Here is a 21,604-nt window from a genome sequence, read left to right as displayed (position 1 = left end):
GCAGAGGGAACAAGGCCAAAGGCCCTGCAAGTGGTTGGCGAGGAAGGGAGCAGTACCAGAGGGGCTGGAAGTGTGTGGGGGGCATGTGACTGGGGAGTTCTCCTGGCCTTGAGTGAGGGATGGAATGCCATGGGGGACATCCCTGCCCCATGTGCAGAAGCGCCCCACTGAGAAACGTGGGACTTTCCCCACGCGACATAGAGGCATTGCTGGGGTCTGAGCGGGGCCAGATCGCTCTGGCTGCTGTGCTGAGAATAGACTGAAGGGGCAAAGGCTCATTTCCCCACTTTGACATCTGTCCAGCTGCACTGCCGCACCCCGTGCAGGCCCCCAGCATTGCTTCCCAGCCTCCAAACCGGTCCCATTTGTCTCTTGCTCCTTCCAATTCTTTCTCCTGTCACACCTCAGTGGTCTTTTCAAAAATGCAAAGTCTCATTAACCTTAACCCCTTTGGTAGCTCCTGGCACTCCGAAGATAGAAACCAGAATCTTTAATAGGACTCACTAGGCCTGCCTGCCTCTACTTCTAACATTCCCTACTTCGAGTCTTAGACAAAACGTTGCATCCTCTGGGCTGCCTTCCCGACCCTCTCCACAGCGGGTTAGATTTCTCCTGGTCTCCGCTTCCAGCACTTCTCCATGGCAACTCTCTGCACATTTGATCCTCGCCATGACCCTGACCCAATCGGCCGTTTCTTCCTCTATGCTCTAACATGGAAGACCAAGCTGCGGGACATTGACCTGATAAGCCGAGCCCTGGCAAGATGTGGATAACTGGTAACGGAGTTAGACACAGCTGTGCTATAGATGGGGCGAATGGGAAGAGTGATGTTGAACCCAAAGTGCTGGTGCCATGGTGGTAGAATTTAGGCAACAGAACAGGCAGGGGACAGGGCGGTATTACTGGGCTCTCTCAGCATCCTTCCAATCATTCCACCTTCAACATCTTTAGCTCAGCCTAAGGAGCTTCGTGGTACCCAAGAGAGGTCTGTCCTTTAATCCTAGTTGGAGCTAGAGCCACCAAGAATAAAACAAGAGGGTGTGGAAGCCATGGTGAGGAAGTGGGAAGCAAAGCACTCCTAGATCCCCCATCCTGCTCTGTAGCCGAACCTCTCCTCCAATGCCCCGGCTCTGGACAATCATGGTAGCCTGGTTACAGGGCTGGGAGACCTGAGCAGGGACCCAGGAAGCCCTTTCTCTTGGCTGAAGGTGCACTGTTTTGCTCATGTTCTCTAAGGGGCTCTTGACCTCAAAGAAATTCATGAACTAATAAAGCCAATTCCTCTCCCACTTCTTTGCTGGACAGACTAATGCCAGAAAGAAAAAGCCCAAGTACACATGGCAAATCAAAGCAGAGCCTAGAACTCTTTTGCTTCCAGGCCAGGGCTCTTTCCACTATGATTTACTGTCCCAGACTATTTTCAAAGTCCCAGGAGGCCAAAGGTAGAAAAGCTCAACCCCTGGCCAGGGCCTCCATCTCCCCAGACCCCTGGCCTAGTGCACTGGGGTTACAGGAGATGTTGCACTTCTCATTGCCAAGCCCCGTCTCTGCTAACAGCCCACAGTGACGGGAAGGGGCCCACACAGAGCACTGGGCAGAGAAAGAGAAAGACAGGTAGGAGGTTACAGGACCTTGGCCTGGAGCGAACACTCAATCCTGGGTCAAAGTTTGCATGCCTTTGCGTGAGAAGCTCTTTGGCTAGGATTCCCTAGTGACTGATACCAAGAACAGAGGCGGGGGGCTGGGGAGGGGAGAGGACTCTGAGCTGGAGGCATGGAGACAGCTAAGGGTCTTGACCCCACAGTCATCCAGCCTGGAGCCGCCAGTCAGCACAGCTGAGGGCTGTGTGACAGGGGACGGGGAGATAAGCGAGACCCATAGCAAGCCCCTGCCCCATGGGGATGGGAGCCCCATGCCAAACAGGACCTGTGCTGAGTCTGGAGACGCTACGGGAGCAGTGAGGAGGCTGGGGGCGGAGGCTGGTTAAAGGGACTCTCCAGAGAGTGATGAACTAGAGAAGAGTCATTGAGTCTGATGAGTATAGAAAGGGCATTCCTGGCATGGGGAGGGGGCACAACATGAACAAAAGATGACAGTGGGAGGCCAGGGTGACACAGTCTGGGACGAGTGCAGTGTGGGTGGATATGGAGAACTGGGACTTGTCTCCCACTGTGTCCTCACCCCACCCAGCCACCCCCTACCCCACAGGAGATCTGAGCCCTGAGCACGCTTCCCTCCTCTCCTGCGTGTGCCCGGAGAGCCAGGCAGACCTAATTTGCAGGACCTAGGGCTCAGATGGGGTAGCCCTTGGCTTCCTGGCTCTTGACTGCCATTGTTAGGGTGACAGTACTTTCCCAGGACAGTCTTTGTCTACGCCTGTTGTCCTGGAATAATTATTGAAAGTGCCCTCTCTCACTTTCAAAAGATCCTAGTTTGCCAGCACTCTGAGAGGTTGAGGTGGGAGGACTGCTTGAGATCAAGAGTTCAAGACCAGCCTGAGCAAAAGCGAGACTCCGTCTCTACTAAAAATAGAAAAAATTAGTGGGGCATGGCGGCGCAAGCCTATAGTCCCAGCTACTCAGGAGGCTGAGGCAGTAGGATTGCTTGAGCCCAGGAGTTTGAGGTTGCTGTGAGCTAGGCTGACACCATGGCACTCTAGCCCAAGTGACAGAGGGAGAGTCTATCTCAAAAAAAAGAAAAAAAAAATCCTAGTTTGAATAATAAGTTATACGGTCACCCCAGTGAGTGATAGTGGACATCTAAGGGTTTTGTAGGCCCAGCATCTATTCCCTCTTCTTTTGGCAATACTACATCTGTTGTTCTTAGAGGACCACCCCTTCTCTCAGCCACTGGGTTTGGTGGAGCTGACCCTGTCTCAGGCTGCCCAGTGTGAACCCCATGGGGCTTCTGATGAAAGCACTGGAAAAGAGAGATCCTCCTGCCAGGGGTGGCTATGCTGGTTAGAAAATAAGTCTGGAGCTGCCAGTAGACGTTTTTTAAGAAAATCTTTTTTTTTTTTTGAGACAGAGTCTCACTCTCTTGCCTGGGCTAGAGTGCAGTGGCGTCGTCAGCCTAGCTCACAGCAACTTCCAACTCCTGGGCTCAAGCGATCCTCCTGCCTCCGCCTCCCGGGTAGCTGGGACTACAGGCACACGCAACTGTGCCCAGCTAATTTTTTATATTTTTAGTTGTTTGACTAATTTCTTTCTATTTATAGTAGAGATGGGGTCTCGCTCTTGCTCAGGCTGGTCTCAAACTCCTGAGCTCAAGCAATCCTCCTGCCTCGGCCTCCCAGAGTGCTAGGATTACAGGTGTGAGCCACTGTGCCTGGCCAAGAAAATCTTTTTTTTTTTTTTTTAAGACAGAGTCTCCCTGTGTTGCCCAGGCTAGAGTGCCGTGGCGTCATCCTAGCTCACAGCAACCTCCAACTCCTGGGCTCAAGCAATCCTCCTGCCTCAGCCTCCCGAGTAGCTGGGACTACAGGCATGCTGCCACCATGCCCGGCTAATTTTTTCTATATATTTTTAGTTGTCCGATTAATTTCTTTCTATTTTTAGTAGAGACGGGGTCTTGCTCTTGCTCAGGCTGGTTTCAAACTCCTGAGCTCAAACAATCCGCCCGTCTCGGCCTCCCAGAGAGCTAGGATTACAGGTGTGAGCCACCGCGCCCGGCCTAAGAAAATCTTTTATAGAATGATGCCTATCCAGAGGGAAGCAGAACTGGGAGATGAGGGGAGAATAGATGACATTAAGCGTCTAGATCCAGCTATTCCTGAAGCCAGTGCAGGTCACCCATAGAATATTCCTGTTGTATAAACCACTATTACCACCACCTCCCTCTTCTCCTTTCCCCCTTTTTCCTTCTTTTCCACTGCCTCTTTCCCTTACTCCTTCTTCTCCTTCTCTCCCTCCTTCTCTTCCTCTTTTAGTATGAGTTGGGCTTGGGGGACTCACAACTGCAAGGATTATAACCCAAACCTGCCAGCCGGAAAGGCTCGCCCAGCAGAGCTCTCCGAGGGACTGAACCTCAGCACCTGCTACAGGCCACAGGAAAACCTACCCAGGCTAGAGAATCCTAAGGACATACTCCTGTCCCACAGCTTCCCCCGGTCTGCCCCTGTGCCAAAATGGCCACAGCAGAGCCACTTTGGAGGCCATTTGTTCCTCCAGAGGACCCCATGATGGTGTTGAGTTGGTGGCTGGCGAGTTGACCTGTGTCTGTGCCGTGTCCCTGCAGCTCCTCAGGCATTCCCAGCAGGCGGGGGGCGGAGCTCACACCACGGTGGCTGGAGGCTCCTTGGCCCCAAGCCAAGTTCCTGCCACCCATTTGCTCCCTGCTCCTCTCAGCCCCCAGCCCTGTAGCTCCCAGGTGAGGAAGAGACCCAGCCTTTCCCAAGCTCAGGCAGGGCAGACTTGTCCTCAGGAGGGAGCGTCTGAGGGAGCTCAGGGAGAACAGTCCTTCCAATGCCTGCGAGGCCTCTCCCGAGCTGGCTCCCCCTACCTGTCTGACCTTCACGCCTCTTACTGTCCCTCCCTCGGCTCAGTCCTCTCCAGGCACAAAAGCCCCTCTGATGTTCCTAAGATGCTCCCGGCAAGTCCCTGCCTGTATTTCTCAGAGTCATTCCCTGCAGGAAACAGTCAAACTGGGTCACTGAGGGGAGTTTCATAAAGTGACCATTTGCAAAGGTGTGGCTGAGGTTTAGGAAAACCTGTAAGGGATAATGAAGCGCCTCAGGGCCTTTGCACTTGCTCTTCCCTCCACCAGCAAACTCTTCTTTCCCCAAATCCTCATGGCTGACTTTCTCAAACATCACCTCTTAGAATGCCTTCCTTGGCCTTCCTGTCTAAAACTGTTACCCTGACTCATAGTCTCTGACTCTCTCCGTACTTGATTTTTATTTGTAGCCACTTAGAAACTCCAAACATATTATATGTTTCACTAATTTATGTCACGTGTGGTCTATATCCCTCAACTAGAATGTAAGCTCCAGCAGAGCAGGGCCTTTGGTATGTTTTGATCAATGCTTCATCGATAGCACCTAGCACATAGTGGATGCTAAATAAATATTTGTTAAATGAATGAATGGAAGCATGTCAAACCCCCAAACAGGAAAATTCACCAGATTTAAAATGGTAGAAGCCTGGAGTGAGATTCTGGTTCTTGGTAGGCAGGGCCTCAGGTCCAAGATGGTCAGCTAAATGGATCCCCCAGCCCTGATGCTTTCCTCAGTGCCTGCGAGATGGGTTAGTCATTCTGCCGCCAGGAGACAGGCGATCAGGTACAATCCTGCTTTGAGAAGTTCATCCCGGTTTGGCCTAGCTTAGCATCCCGGCTTGTGCCAACTTCACCCCTGTCCAAGGCCGGTAGCTGGGCTAGGTCTCATTGCCAGCCACATGGCATGATCACCAGAAGTCGCCAACCTCTTTCAATTTCAAAGCCTCCTGGTTCCTCCCAGGAGGATAGCTCCTCCCTCCGCACTCCAGACCCACCGTCGTAACGGGGGGATCAGGTTCGGAAGCTGCTCTCGGCACAGAGAGGGCTCTGCAGGACAGGAACAAGAGATCCCCCATGTTTTGTTGGGTGGGGAAGGGCTATGGAGACCCAGACCCTGGGACACTGCCCAGGGAAAGGGGAAGGGGTGGCCCAGAAGTTCTAGGCTGACCCTAGATAGAGGACAGTGGAGATGAAGGGAGACCTTCTGTCTCCTTTTTCTCTTCTTCCCCTAACAGCGACGATTATTATTAATTTAGACCCATATTATAGAACAGAATTTGACTAATTCTTTTTGAGTTGGCAGGGTCCGTCATTGCTGGGGAAATGTTTGCCAAGCCAGAGAATTGCGAAAATGGCCTTGCAGGGGGATGTTTGATCTACCGAAGGGCATGTTCAGCATGATCAGAAGAACACTCCGTTTCCAAGTTAGAGGTGACTCTTTACACGTAAACACAGAGGTTTGTTGATAATGAAGGTTCTCGTCCTCTCATCAAAGCAGAGCCTCTGAGGACCCTTCTCTGTCTGCCAAACACTCCTAGAAGTACTCTGCTATGGTTTGACTGTGTCCCCCAAATTCCATGGGTTAGAAACTTAATCCCTAAATTCATATGCTAATTGGAGGTGAGGCCTTTGGGAGGTAATTAAGATTAGATAAAGTCATCAGCGTGGGGCCCCATGATGGGACCAGAGGCTTTATAAGAAGAAGAAGAGAGATCTGGGCTGACACCCTTGCTCTTGCCCTCTCGCCACACGATGCCTCTGCCATGCTGTGAGCAGCGAGAAGGCCCTCTCCAGATGCCATGCTCTTGGACTTCCAGCCTCCAGAACTGTGAGCTAAATAAACTTCTCTCCTTTATGTTACCCAGTCTGTGGTATTCTATCATAGCAACAGAAATGTTCCTGAGATGTGCTCCTATGGTCTCTGCCAAGGAGGTGGCCCCATTCAGATCCATGGCACATAGCCTCACTGTCCCACCAGCCAGTGAGGGCCACTCAGCCAACTTAGGAATCCCTTTCCAACTGCTCTACCACTTGTAGACACCCATCAGCCATTCCCCTCAACCTTGACTTTTCCTCCTGCCCGGTGCTCTCCATCCCCGTGGGGCCAGAGTGGCAAGGAAGGGAGCAGAAGACAGAACTCAGAGACTACGGGAGGCTATAGGGAGGAGTCGTGGCCTTTGGCAGAGGGTCGAAGCTAGCGCTCAAAGACTCTGCAAGGAGAGAGCCTAAATATCCTCTACTTTCCTTTCTTTTTACTTTTTTGGGTTTTTTGTTCGTTTGGGGTTTTTTCTTTTTTGATACAGGGTCCTGCTCTGTCACCCAGGCTGGAGTACAGTGTCATCATCATAGCTCACTGCAGCCTACAACTCCTGGGCTCAAGTGATCCTCCTGCCCCGGCCCCCAGCTGGGGCTACAGGTACACGCCACCTCGCCCAGCTAATTTTTCTTGTTTTTTGTAGGGATGGGGTCTCGCTCTTGCTCAGATTGGTCTCAAATGCCTGAGCTCAATCAATCCTCCCACCTCAGCCTCCCAGAGTGCTGAGATTACAGGCGTGAGCCACTGCGCCTGGCCCTCCACTTCCTTCCTAGAGCTATGTGCTTTAGGGATGCAGTCCCCAACCTCTGGGCTGAGGGCTAGTACTGGTCTGTGGCCTGTTAGGAACCGGGCCGCATAGCAGGAGGTGAGCACTGGGGGAGCCAGTGAAGCTTCATCTGTATTTACGGCCACCCTCCATCACTCGCATCACCACCTGAGCTTCGCCTCCCCCCACCCTACCCCCCATCCGTGGAAAAATTTGTCTTCCATGAAACTGGTCCCTGGTTCCAAAAAGGTTGGGGACCACTGTTTCAGGGGCAGCTGACCCCAGCTCCAGCCTCAGTTATCGTGGCCCCAGTTGTCTTGCTGGTAATTGGATTCAACATGAATCTGCGACATGATTCTGGCCAATACACACAGAAGAAATCTGCTGGGACAGCTTTTGGGAAAGGTGTCCTCACTCTTAAAAGGGACACATGGCAATTCTGGCCCTTGTCATGTCATGATGTAATGGCCAAAACTACAGCAGCCATCTTGTGACAATGAGGGAGCCAGCTTGGGGGGAACGTGACAGTCCAGGGATGGTAGTACAGAAATGCAGAAAGAGTGAGTTCATTATCCGGGATCCTGGCAGTAAACAGAGGACCCACTTACACCGAGTCATTAGGAGAGTTTAATAAGGGAATGTTTACCAAGCTGTGAGCAGAGTACAGAGAAGCCAACACAGGATAGTATAGAACCATAGGACTAGTAACAGGAGGGAGCCCACACCACCTCGGGCCTGAGGGTAGCCAGTGGCTGCCCCACCAGATCGTGCAGATGTACAATATTTCCGTCATCACAGAAAGTCCTGTTGGACAGTACTGGCCCAGAGGCAGTGAGACCAAGCAGGACGTTCCCGCAAAAGTGCAGGGGAGAGGCGGTGCTCAGAGCCTCTCCAGGGCAGCAGCCACAGCAACAGAGAGAAGAGGTCGGACTCAGGAGGTAGAATCTTGAGAATTCAGGCTAGGTGCTATGGCTCAAGCCTGTAATTCCAGCACTTTGGGAGACCGAGGCAGGTGGATCACTTGAGTCCAGGAGTTCAAGACCAGCCTGAGCAACATAGTGAGACACCGATGGCTAAAAAAATAAGAAAATTTAGCCAGGTGTGATGGTGTGTGCTTGTAGTCCCAGCTACGTGGGAGATTGAGCAGGAGGATCTCTTGAGCCCAGGAGCTATGATGACGCCACGGCACTCCAGTCTGGGCGACAGAGCAAGACTCTGTCTCAAAAAAAAAAATTGAATCCTGAGGATTTGGTGGGAGGTGAACGAAAGGTGAAGGGGGACGTGGTGGCCAGCAGAGCCAGAGAGGTGAGCAAGAGCTGCTGCTGAAGCTTTTATGTACTAAGCAAAGGAGTTTAGTTTGTATCCTGAAATCTGTGGGAAACATTGACAGACTTTAAAATGGGAAGGAGTCGGTGGGCTCAGCAGCTCACGCCTGTAATCCCAGCACTCTGGGAGGCTGAGGCGGGAGGATCGCTTGAGCTCAGGCATTTGAGAGTAGCCTGAGCAAGAGCGAGACCCCCATCTCTACAAAAAAAATTGAAAAATTAGCTGGGTGCAGTGGTGTGAGCCTGTAGTCCCAGCTACTTGGGAGGCTGAGGCAGGGAGTTCTGAATCACTTGAGCCCAGGAGTTTGAGGTTGCAGTGAGCTATGATGATGCCACTGCACTCTACCCAGAATGACAAAGCAAGACTCTGTCTCAAAAAAAAAAAAAGAAAAGGGAAGGAGTCAACATATCTCCAGAGTGGCTTAAATGAATAAGATTGAAAATATCCAGTGGTGGTGAGGAGGAGAAGCAGATGGAGCTTGCATACACAGCTGGTGGGCGTACAAATCGGTTCACCTACTTTGGAAAGTTGTTTGGTAGAAGCTACTAAAGCTGGACACTCACCTATCCTGTGACCCAGCAATTCCAGTCCACAGCAGACATGCATTCAAAAGTAAGAATGTGGCCGGGTGCGGTGGCTCACGCCTGTAATCCTAGTTCTCTGGGAGGCCGAGGCGGGCGGATTGTTTGAGCTCAGGAGTTCGAGACCAGCCTGAGCAAGAGCGAGACCCCCATCTCTACAAAAAAAATTGAAAAATTAGCTGGGTGCAGTGGTGTGAGCCTGTAGTCCCAGCTACTTGGGAGGCTGAGGCAGGGAGTTCTGAATCACTTGAGCCCAGGAGTTTGAGGTTGCAGTGAGCTATGATGATGCCACTGCACTCTACCCAGAATGACAAAGCAAGACTCTGTCTCAAAAAAAAAAAAAAAAAAAAAGTAAGAATGTTCCTGGTGTCAGGGCTCATCATGGCGCAACACAGAAAACAACCCAAATGTCAATCAACAGTTGAATAGATGAAGAAGGTATTGAGTGTTCATATAATAACGGAACAGGACACAGCAATGAGAATGAACTACACCTACACCTAACGCTGTGGATGAGTCTCATAAAAAAAGGATGTTAAGTGACAGCCAGACACAAGAGTACGTACTACCCACTGATGTAAAACAGTTAAAATGGCAAATTTTATGTGTATTTTACCACAATTTAAAAAGTGGGAAAAAACCCCACAGAACTATGCAACATAAAAAGCACCTCAATCTAAACCATGGTCTTCAGTTACTAACAAGGCACCAACATTCATCGTCAGCTGTGACGAACGCGCCACACTAACGCAAGATGTTAATAAGGGAAACGGGGGGTGGAGGAAGGGAAATGGGAGATCTCACTTTCCACTTAATTTTTCTGTAAACCAAAAACTGTTGTAAAAAATAAAATCTGTTAATTTTTCAAATTTCCATGCTCCCCCCAAAAAGAGCACACATGGCATGATTTCATTTATACAAAGACCAAAAACAGACGAAACTAATCCGTGCATTCAGAAGCCATGGCTGCCCCTGGGGAGGCGCCATCTCTTGATCTGAGAGCCAGTTACTTGGGTTTGTTAAGTGCGTGAAAATTCACTCAGCTATACGTGATGTATGCACTTTTCTGTGTCTTACCTTGTAATTTAATTTTAAAAGTTTTAAGAAAACGTTAAAAATGAAAAGATAGTCTCTTCTACAGAAGAATTCCAAATAGTTTATGTAGCTACTCCGTCCTCGAGGATAAGGAGCGTAACTGCCCACTCCTTAGTGTGGGCCGCACATGGTAACTCCCTTCCACGGCGCACAGTACGGAAAGCAGGGGAGGAGTCGTTTTGTGGAGGAGAAACCTGCCATGCACGGCCTCAGCTGGGCAATTGAGGTCGATGTCAACAGTCATAAGTCACGTTGATAGCGTGTACCCTGGAGACAACGTGATACAAATGGCCCTTCACCTTTGAGCTTTTCCTACTGATCACCCACAACCCAGGCTCAGCACGAGAAAACATCACGCAAACCCCAGTCGTGAGCATCCTGTGAAACACCCGACCAGGACTCCTAAAAATTGTCCAGGTGTCAAAGACAAGGATAGTCTGGAAAACTGTCCCAGCCAAGAGGAGTCCGGAGAGACATGATGACCAAATGACACGGGGCATCTTCAACGGGTTCTTGGAACAAAAAAAAGGGCATTAGGTGAAAACCAAGACAATCTAAACCAACTTCGGACTTTAGTTAGTGAGTGGGGCAGACAGAGAAGGACAGAGACAGGGGGGTGGACAGACAGGAGACAGAAAGAGAAAGAAGGCATCAGTCTTCTATAAAACTCAGCCTAACCTCAAACCTTGACCTTTTCCGTTGAGCGAGCTGACCCAGGAGGGACACAGACGGGACCGGCTTTCCTTTCCAGTTGCCCACCGTCTTCAAACGTGCTCTGTCACTCTGCTGCTTTCCCCATCCTTGCACCTTGACATCGTCACAGGCTGATCCTACAGCTTTCTCATTTTCGGCAATAAAAAGTTCAATCCACTCTAAATCAAAATTTCCTTCTTACATCCAATTTAAGCTTTGTCCCCATCCTCCTCTTCAACCTGACTGAGACCTTAGTTGCTCTTAAAGACTCCTTTAGTACAACAAACATGCTTATGTCTTCACCTAGGTTCGTGGGTCGCTGACATTTCTCATATTTACTTTCTCGACAGATAGACGCACGTTGTTGACAGAGCCATTTGAAAGGAGGTTGCAGGCGTTATGACACCTCACCCCTAAACACTACAGCATTAATCTCCTAAGAATGAGGTTAGACACCCATATAACCGTGATACTATGTTCACACCTAAGAAAATTAACATTTATTCCGGAATACAATCTAATCTCCAGTTCATGTTCACATGTCCCCAACTGTCTCAAAAGCATCTTTTGTAGCTTTAAAAAAATCTTGGTTAGGCCGGGCGCAGTGGCTCACGCCTGTAATCCTAGAACTCTGGGAGGCCGAGGCGGGTGGATCGTTCTGAGCTCAGGAGTTCGAGACCAGCCTGAGCAAGAGCGAGACCCCGTCTCTACCAAAAAATGGAAAGAAATTAATTGGATAGCTAAAAATATATGTAGAAAAAATTAGCCGGGTATGGTGGTGCGTGCCTGTGGTCCCAGCTACTTGGGAGGCTGAGGCAGTAGGATTGCTTGAGCCCAGGAATTTGAGGTTGCTGTGAGCTAGGCTGACGCCATGGCACTCGCCCCAGGCAAGAGAGTGAGACTCTGTCTCAAAAAAAAAAAATCTTGGTTAAATACTGCATTCAATCAAGGTTTACATATCACATTTGGTTGTATGTCTCTAAGTCTTTGCTCTATAGAATAGGCCCTTGTCGTTTCTTTTTTAATGACATTGATTATTTTGAAGAGTCCCAGCCAGCTGCCACGAGGAACAGCCCACGCGTGGATTTTCTTCATTCCACCTCTGACACAGGTAGGGGGCAGGTGAGAGTCTCTCTTTGGAATGCAAATCCTCATCATCTCTTCTTTTCAGATCGGGGACTCAGGTTGGAAGTCGGAGGCAGTTGGCACATGCCCGTTTCCCTTTGGCTCCGCAGGCCACTGGACGGTACCACGAAGACCCTTCTGCAGAGAAGCAGCGAGCCTGGTTGGCCAGGACTGAGAGCCCAGGCAGGACTCTTCCTCCTGGGTGCAGTGGGAAAGAAGGCTAGGCCAGTCCAGAGGCCTAACTTGCACCCTGCCCTGCCCATGAGAAAAAATGCCCCCCACCCTGAACGCTGAAAAGAGCTGGATATTCATCCCCAGGAGCCCAGCACCCCTTCCAGCCTATGCCCAGAGAGCAAGCTCCCCCAGGCCCCGAATACCAGGTGCAGCTGAGGGATCATGGCTCAAGGCCAAGAGTTGATCCTTACAGCTTTGTTCAGTGATCCAACTTTAATATCAGATGACCAGGACAGCCAGGCCAAATCCGTAGGGGTGGGGTTTATAAACAGTCCCCACATATAGAGCCAGAAGCTCTACACCAGACCCTACAACCCTGCTGATTTCAGGTACCTTTCTTGGGCCCATTTTTCAGTCCCTGGGACCCTCCCCCACTATGTATCCTGGGAACTAGTGGAATAGAAAGATGGGGGGACCTCAGGCTAGGTATAGGAGGCCTGAGTTCTAGTTCTTGCTACTCAGCTCTGAGCCTCAGTTTCTCTCTCTTTTTTTTTTTTTTTTTTTTTTTGAGACAGAGTCTCGCTCCATTGTCCTGGCTAGAGTGCCTGAGCTCAAGCAATCCTCCTGCCTTGGCCTCCCAGAGTGCTAGGCTTACATGCATGAGCCACCACACCCAGCCAGTTTCTCCATTTTTATTTATTTATTGTTTATTTTTTGAGGCAGGGTCTCACTCTGTCACCCAGACTAGAGTGCAGTGGCACAATCATAGCTCACTGCGACCTCAGACTTTCACTGTGCTGCTGCCTAGGCTGGTCTCAATCTCCACTTGTAAATGAGCAATTTGGACTAGGCCATCTCTAAGGACCCTTACTTGGTTGGAATGGAGAGATAGGGAGGGGTGCCCCCTGGCACAAGGGCAGCCCGGGCCCTGGCTACAGCCCAACCTCAACCTCTCAGACGGTGAGGGAGCCTGGGCAACATAGCAAGACCTTGTTTCTGCAAAATATTTTTTAAAATGCTAGCCAGGCATGGTAGGATGCACCTCTAGTCCCAGCTACTTGGGAGGCTGAGACAGGAGGATCGCTTGAGCCCAGGAGTTCAAGGTTACAGTGAGCTATGATCACATCACTGCACTCCAGCCTGGGTGACAGAGTGAGACACTACCTCTAAAATAAATAAATGAATAAAAAGACTGTGAGGGGATGGGAACTCACCCTTGGAGGAGGTCTCTTCCTTAGTGTTGATAAACAGGGTCACGGGAAGATAGCATTACAGGCCATTTGTATCAGCCCTGGGATCTTGGTCTCCTCAGTGTCACTAGGGAGGGGAACTCCCTGTTCCCTGAGTATGTAAGATGTATCAGCAGGAAGCCAGCACCAGTGGGGACCCTTTGGCACAAAGCCCAGTGTACACGCTGTGCCGGGGCAGGCAGGGGTGCCGTCTTCGGCTCCCCCGTTCCGGGGTGGTCACTTGCCTCCACTGCAGCCTCAGAATTGGAAGCTGACATGATGGGTAGAGGAGACAGCCAGGGCTGGGCATTCAGACACTCAAGGTGGGACTCTTGAGGCTCCTTTCTAGCCCTCAGATGCTGTGATGTGCTAAAGGTGAGCTCCTGGGCAGAGGACACGTGGGAGATGTATCTCAGTCTTTGTAGTGTTCAGCTGGGAGCCAAGCACAGAACATGTGTCAGTGTTTATCAAATGACTAAGTGAATGAATGAATGCATGTCTCCATCTCGACCCCCGGCCTAGCCCCTCTTTCCTTTTCCCCTGTAGTTGGCACAGATGGCATTGTCCCAGGCTGTTCCCTTCTCAGCCACAGAGCTTCTCCTGGCGTCTGCCGTCTTCTGCCTGGTATTCTGGGTGGTCGGGGCCTCGAGGCCTCAGGTCCCCAAAGGCCTGAAGAGCCCACCAGGGCCGTGGGGCTGGCCCCTGATCGGGCACGTGCTGACCCTGGGGAAGAGCCCGCACGTGGTGCTGGCCAAGATGAGCCAGCGGTACGGGGACGTGCTGCAGATCCGCATTGGCTCCACGCCCGTGCTGGTGCTGAGCGGCCTGGACACCATCCGGCAGGCCCTGGTGCGGCAGGGTGACGACTTCAAGGGCCGGCCTGACTTCTACAGCTTCACCCTGGTCTCTGATGGCCAGAGCCTGACCTTCAGCCCAGATTCCGGACCGGTGTGGGCTGCCCACCGGCACCTGGCCCAGAATGCCCTCAGCGCCTTCTCTATCGCCTCCGACCCGGCTTCCTCGTCCTCCTGCTACCTGGAGGAGCATGTGAGCAAGGAGGCTGAAGCCCTAATCAGCAAGTTCCAGGAGCTGATGGCAGGGGCTGGGCACTTTGACCCCTACAGCCAGGTGGTGGTGTCGGTGGCCAATGTCATTGGTGCCATGTGCTTCGGGCAGCACTTCCCCCAGGGCAGTGAGGAGATGCTGAGCATCGTGAGGAACAGCCATGAATTCGTGGAGTCCGCCACCTCTGGGAACCCCGTGGACTTCTTCCCCATCCTTCGCTACCTGCCCAATCCCGCCCTGCAGAGGTTCAAAGACTTCAACCAGAGGACCCTGCGGTTTGTGCAGAAAACAGTCCGGGAGCACTATCAGGACTTCGACAAGGTGAGCCCGGGGGCAGTTGGTGAGGGGCACCCTGCAGGGCCTGGGCGCAGCCCCTCTCACCCAGCTGCAATGTGCCCACGAGGCTGACGCGCTGCCCAGGCCTAGGGAGGCTGTACACCTCAGACCGGCATCTGACCTGCAGCCAACCCCTTCCCCTCTCTGGGCCCCCGTTTCCTCACCCTTCCAGCCTTCCTCTCAGGGCTGCTCAAAGCCCCTCAGAGAAAAGGCCTGTGAGTGGGACCTGGCAGAGTCCTGCAATGTGGGGGGCCCATGAGGGAGAAGGCTTTTGTTCTGCAGGAACCCGAACCCCAACAGAGGCTAATCCCCAGCTCCAGTGTCATTTTGCTTCCCTGATTTCACACTGACCTCTTCCTTTTTTGAAATTAGATCCCTGGGGTTGTTGAGAAGAAGAGTCAATGGGGCATGAAATGACACTTTAAGCCCTACTCAGTGCTGCTACCTGCTCCTGCTGTGAGCCCCAGCCCACGCCTGGGGGTGGGGGCAGTGCCCATCCCCCAGGGGCAGGTCAGGGGGTGAAGTAAAGTATGTCCTTTAGCCCTGGAACTTCCAGAGGTGCCCCTAAGCTTTTGGCCCCTCAGAACAGTGTCCAGGACATCACCGGCGCCCTGTTCAAGCACAGAGAGATGGGCTCCAGAGCCAGCAGTGACCTCATTTCCCAGGAGAAGACAGTCAACCTTATCAACGACCTCTTCGGAGCCGGTAGGAGCCAGACCTCTGCCCCTCCAGCCATCAGTGCCTGTTGTCCACCCACAGCCTTGCCCAACCCAAGTCCATCAAGTAACCTGCCAACCACACACCAGATGGTACAAGACACAGAGACCTGGCCTGGGATCAGGGTTTGAACCTAGGCTGTGCCACCAACTCCCATTAGAAACTCGACCAAATCCCTCTCCTCCCCTGTCTTTCCTCCTCAGTTTCCCCATCTGAACAATAAAGGCGTGTAAGTCTAGGCTCCTGTAATTCCAGCATCTAATTATGAAACCAGTGTCTTAAGTTGATGTTGAAGAGACCCAGCCCCTGCCCTCAGGAAACTCACAGGCGAGGGCTGGGGAGGGTAATCCATGGTACCTGCATGGCGGATGCTTGGTAAGTGATGGTTTCCTGTTCCTGTCTTCCTTCCTCCCTCACCTCACCCTGCACTGTCTAGGGTTTGACACGGTCACAACAGCCATCTCCTGGAGCCTTATGTACCTTGTGACCAAGCCTGAGATACAGAGAAAGATCCAGAAGGAGCTGGGTATGTCGTGGCCCCCAACCCTGTGGCCAGGAGAAGCCTTGGGACCCAGGTTGTTTTTCAGTCTGCAGATACCTGTTGTGCCTACTGTGTGCAAGCCCTGGGCATACAGTGGCACCCACCCTTGCCCAGAAGATGTGGAGGGTTAATGGGGTCTCAGATATGTGACTATGGTCTCACATAGAGTGTCATGCGATATAATAGGGGACACAGATGCCATGGGGCAGCCGGGGCAGCCCTCAAGCTCTGCGTGTCCTCTGTGTTCCGCAGACGCGGTGGTCGGCAGGGCGCGGCGGCCCCGGCTGTCTGACCGGCCCCGGCTGCCCTACATGGAGGCCTTCATCCTGGAGACCTTCCGACACGCCTCCTTCGTCCCTTTCACCATCCCCCACTGGTGAGACCTGCCTCTCCCGTCCGCCCCCGCCTGCGAAGTCCTTGCCATGTTCTCTCCTCCCCGCTTCTCAGCCCCGGCCCTGGCTCAGACCTTGGCATTTCCTTCCTGACCGCAGCGTCGGGTTCCTCGCAGACCCCAGCCGGTCCAGTCCAAACATGCCCCAACCAGCAGCTCTCCTCCACCGCTGCTCCTGCTCCCTCCCTACAAGTCCCCCTGCTCCGGCCAATTGCCTCGCCGTCCCTCACCAGCATGATCCTGCCAGCCCCCAATTTTGCTTAGGCTGGACCTTCTGCCTGCAATGCCTTCTACCCTCTTCTGTGACTACCGGAATCCCATCCTAGCTCAAGGTCAAGCCCCACATAAGCTTTTCCTACTCCAGGCCTTTTTGCCTCATCCGGCTGGCACAGCTTCATTCCTGATGTCTTATAGGACTTACAGCCATTGTTCATGTCCTGGAATTTTGACAATGTCCAGAGAGTTAGTGAACATTCACATCTGCCCAAATATTGGTCTAGTGATTCCTGCAGTGAGAGGCCTAACGCCCCAGCCAGGCTAGAAACTCCCCAGGGCTGGCCCAGACTTCCTGCTCCTGGGCTCCCAAGAATAGCCAAGTGCACAGCTGGGCACAGAGAAAGGCTTAGTGAACACTTGCTGAAGTTGAGGAACAGGAGCCAAGGAAGGGGGAGGGTGATCCCGCCTCCTCCCTGCACCCCACAGTCCCCCTGGTATAGGGTTTGGAGACCATAGTAGGCAGGCCCTTGGGGTGGGGTAGAGGTAGGCGTGAGACACACCCCACCTTCCAGCCCTGAGCCTGACGGAGCCCTCTTTCCTCCTCAGCACAACAAAGGACACGACACTGAATGGCTTCTACATTCCCAAAGAATGCTGTGTCTTCATAAACCAGTGGCAGGTCAACCACGACCAGTGAGTACACATCCGTCACGGATAAATGCGTGCATGTTCAGCAGTCGGGAAGGCTGTTTGTCCCTGCTAGGAACTTGTTCTACGAGGAAGGAACAGGGCCTCAGCTGCTATATGGCTCGTTCTAAGTGACAAAATTTAGGTCCGTGCTCTCAAACTCTAATGCACACGAGAATGGACTAGGAAGTTCGTTCCAGCTGACGGAGCCCGGGATCCCCCAGGATTCTGTGTTCAGCAGAATCACATCAGGTGATTCCGATGTGAAGGCCCAGAGACCTCTCTTTGGAAAACCCCACTTCAGTCTCTAGGCAGGAGGACCATGTAATTTACCAGCCAAACTGGCACACTTCAGAGTGTGAAGGTGCTGTCACTATTTGCACTATTAGTAATTACTCCAAAACAATAGCATAAACCAGAACACACTGTTGATGCCCCTTGCTATGGGCACATTTTGAGTAGAATGAAGATAAACATGTTTTCCTTCTTTTAATTTCTTTTAGACTAAAGCCTTATTTAAAATCACAAATTAATATTAAAAGGCACTATCTTCAAGGCTGGTCACTTCAGAGAGAACTTTGTAAAAGAAGTGAGCATCAAAGTTCAGTTTGGTCCCTTTCCCACTAAGCCTTCCTTGCTTTCAATCTGTTCTGACCTTGTGTTCTCAGCACAGTCTGTCCAGACGTCTCCCCCAGGCCTTGCCCTGCAGGCGACGCCCCCAAGTCCTGAGATCCCATTTCCTCTGTTCCTCTTGCAGGGGGGTATGGGGGGACCCATCTGCCTTCCGGCCTGAGCGATTCCTCACTGCTGAAGGCACGGCCATCCACAAGCCCGTGAGTGAGAAGGTGATGCTCTTTGGCCTGGGCAAGCGCCGCTGCATCGGGGAGGTCCTGGCCAGGTGGGAGGTCTTCCTGTTCCTGGCCATCCTGCTGCAGCAGCTGGAGTTCAGCGTGCCACCAGGCCTGCACGTGGACCTGACCCCCATCTATGGGCTGACCATGAAGCACCCCCGCTGCGAGCACGTCCAGGCACGGCTGCGCTTCTCCATCCAGTGAAGAAGGCACCACCATGTCGCCCAGGCTGAGCAGTGGGCGGGGGTCACCTATGGAGTCTAGCGCTTGTTTCTTTTCCTTTCTTTTTTTTAAAAAAATAATGGGTTTACAGAGAGATAATCTTATACGGTATAATTCACCTTCTTAGAGTGCACAATCCAATGGCTATTGGTATATTCACAGAGCTGTACACCATCACCACAATTTTAGAACAGTCTCCTCACCCACAGAGGAAACCCTGTGCCCATTAGCAGTCACTGCCCACTTCCCCCTAACCTTCTTCCTCCCTCGCCTCGCCAGCCCTAGGCAGCTACTAATCTACTGTCTGTCTCCATAGATTTGACTACTCTGGACTTTTCCTATAAATGGAATTATACAATGAGTGGTCTTTGTGACTGTCTTCTTTCACTTAGCATAATGTTTTCAAGGTTCATTCCTATCGTGGCATGTGTCAGTAAGCCCCGGTTTCTTTTTGTTTTTTCCGAGACGGAGTCTCACTCTGTCGCCTGAGCTAGAGTGCCGTGGCATCAGCCTAGCTCACAGCAACCTCAAACTTCCGGACTCAAGCGATCCTCCTGCCTCAGCCTTCTGAGTAGCTGGGACTGCAGGCAAGGTGTGTGCACCACCAGGCACGACTAACTTTTCCATTTTTAGTAGAGATGGGGTCTCGCTCTTGCTCAGGCTGGTCTCGTGTTGCTCCATAAATTAATATAACTATATTGGAGACAGAAACGTCTCAGGAGTTTTGCAGGGCTTTGCCCTGAAGGAATATGTGAACGTGTTAGTTTGTATATTGAAAGCTGTTTCACCTCAGGAGGGCATCTCTGAAAGATCAGTAGCTGGCTGTACCCCACAATGGCGCGGCGATTCTCAGACCTGAGGTTTAGACTTGCTTTGAAAAGCAAAGCAGGGCCGGGCACGGTGGCTCACGCCTGTAATCCTAGCTCTCTGGGAGGCCGAGGCGGGCGGATTGTTTGAGTTCAGGAGTTCGAAACCAGCCTGAGCAAGACCCCGTCTCTACTAAAAAAAATACAAAGACATTAATCGGACAACTAAAAATACATAGAAAAAATTAGCCGAGCATGGTGGCACATGCCTGTAGTCCCAGCTACTCGGGAGGCTGAGGCAGAAGGATCACTTGAGCCAAGGAGTTTGAGGTTGCTGTGAGCTAGGATGATGCCATGGCACTCTAGCCCGGGCAACACAGTGAGACTCTGTCTCAAAAAAAAAAAAAAAAAGAAGCAAAGCAGGTCTGCTAAGAGCCACAGGATGAGAGCTGATCAAAGAGTGCCCGCCCGACAGACAGCCACCTGTGGCTAAAAGCAATTAGCCCAGGGGACAGTTCCTGCTTAAACTCCTGACTACCTGGCTCCATTCACAATAACTTGATAAAGAAAATATGGAGCCAATATATCTCTGTTTAACCCTTCTGTTAAGTGATAAATTTACCTTAGAACTTAGAAGTTAGTCTTTGAAAGATTTTTTTTTTTTTTTTTCCGAGACGGAGTCTCACTCTGTCGCCTGAGCTAGAGTGCCGTGGCATCAGCCTAGCTCACAGCAACCTCAAACTTCTGGGCTCAAGCGATCCTCCTGCCTCAGCCTCCTGAGTAGCTAGGACTACAGGCATATGCCACCATGCCCAGCTGATTTTTTCTATATAGATTTTTAGTTGTCCAAGTAATTTCTTTCTATTTTTAGTAGAGACATGGTCTCGCTCTTGCTCGGGCTGGGCTCGAACTCCTGAGCTCAAAGGAGCCTCGGCCTCCCAGAGTGCTAGGATTACAGGTGTGAGCCACCGCGCTGGGCCAGTCTTTGAAAGATTTTGTAACCATTTGTTCAGGTAGATAGAATTAATTAAGTGATCTGAAGAAGCCTTTTGAAAAACTTTTAACCTAAGAGGAACTACCTGTTGTTATGTAAATCTGTTACCCCTGGCAACTGATCACTGTACCTATAAAGGCCCATGTAAAACTTCACTCTTGGCCTTTTGTGATTGACGGAGAGATCCAAGGCCCCCTAAGCACCCGCTTTGTCTATAATTTTTATAAATCTATAAAACTATACCTTCATCTCTGTGTATTCTTTTATTTCTATTATTTTCCATTTTCTATTATTTTCTTATCCTTTGCAAGGACTCCTACCTAAGGGACCCGATTTTTTGCTGGGAGCATGGCCATTTCCCAGCAATCTCGAACTCCCGAGCTCAAGCGATTCTCCTGCCTCAGCCTCCCAGAGTGCTTGGATTACAAAGCCCTTGTTTCTTGAGTCCTGAGACCAGGTCCAGATCCATTTTCTCAGTCATTGGTGGGCATTGATGATGCTCTCTCTTCTCTCCTTTCTTGTTTGACCCAAGTCTTTGAATACTTGAAGGGAGCGGGGAGGAAGGGATCCAGCCTTGTGGACCAAACCCGAATGGATAAATGGGGATCCCTCCTCAAAAGGTAAAACACAGGGCTTCTCGTAGGCTTTGATTTGTTCATGCACAGCTCGGGGAGGATAAGCTCCCCGGAAGTGCTTGGGTGATTTGCAAAAGGCCCAGGTCTTATCAAAGGACAGTATCAAGAAAGTGAAAAGGCAACCCACAGGATGGGAGACAATATTCCCAAAACACATATTTGATAAGGGAGATACGTATAAAGAACTCCTACAGCTCAACAACAACAACAACAACTTAATTAAAAATGGGCAAAGAACTGGAATAAACAGTTCTCTAAAGAAGATATACAAAGGCTCTAGAAGCACATGAAAAGATGTTCCACATCATTGGTCATTCCCAAAATGTAAATCAAGACTACAGTGAAACACCACTTCACCCCCACCAAGATGGCTGTGATAAAAACAAAATAAGGGCCGGTGCAGTGGCACATGCCTATAGTCCCAGCTACTCGGGAGGCAGAGGTGGGAGGGTCGCTTGAGTCCAGGAGTTTGAGGTTTCTGTGAGCTATGGTGGTGTCATTGCACTCCAGCCTGGGTGACAGAGTGAGATCCCGTCTCTAAAACAAACAGAAATAATAAGTGTTGGCAAGAACGTGGAGAAATGGTAACCCTTGTGCACTGCTTATGGGAATGTAAATGCTACAGCCACTGTGGAAAATGATTTAATGGTCACTCAAAAAGTTAAACACAGAATTATCATATAATCTAGCAATTTCACTCCTAGGTATATAGCCTAAAGAATTAAAAACAAGTGTTCAAACAAAAACTTGTACACAAATGTTTATAGCAGCCTTATTCACAACAGTCAAAAGTAGAAACAGGCTGGGTGTGGTGGCTCACACCTGTAATCTCAGCACTCTGGGA

At 51.1% G+C, this 21,604-nt stretch overlaps 1 protein-coding gene across 1 annotated transcript; it reads left to right on the top strand.

Moving 5' to 3' along the window:
- Positions 1 to 13,851: 13,851 nt before the first annotated feature.
- LOC105807254 (cytochrome P450 1A2) lies at positions 13,852 to 18,338 on the top strand. The gene is made up of 6 exons (XM_012640572.1): positions 13,852 to 14,685; positions 15,285 to 15,405; positions 15,854 to 15,943; positions 16,211 to 16,334; positions 17,172 to 17,258; positions 18,010 to 18,338. The coding sequence occupies exons 1-6, from the start codon at positions 13,855 to 13,857 to the stop codon at positions 18,305 to 18,307; spliced, it is 1,551 nt and encodes a 516-aa protein (XP_012496026.1). The 5' UTR covers positions 13,852 to 13,854; the 3' UTR covers positions 18,308 to 18,338.
- The last annotated feature ends 3,266 nt before the right edge of the window (positions 18,339 to 21,604 follow it).

This window comes from Propithecus coquereli, unplaced genomic scaffold (genome assembly GCF_000956105.1).
Source record: "Propithecus coquereli isolate 6110/MARCELLA unplaced genomic scaffold, Pcoq_1.0 Scaffold155, whole genome shotgun sequence".
NCBI classification, from domain to species: Eukaryota; Metazoa; Chordata; class Mammalia; order Primates; family Indriidae; genus Propithecus; species Propithecus coquereli.
The sequence above is the reverse complement of the archived record's forward strand: the minus strand, read 5'-3'. Positions and strand labels throughout refer to the sequence as shown.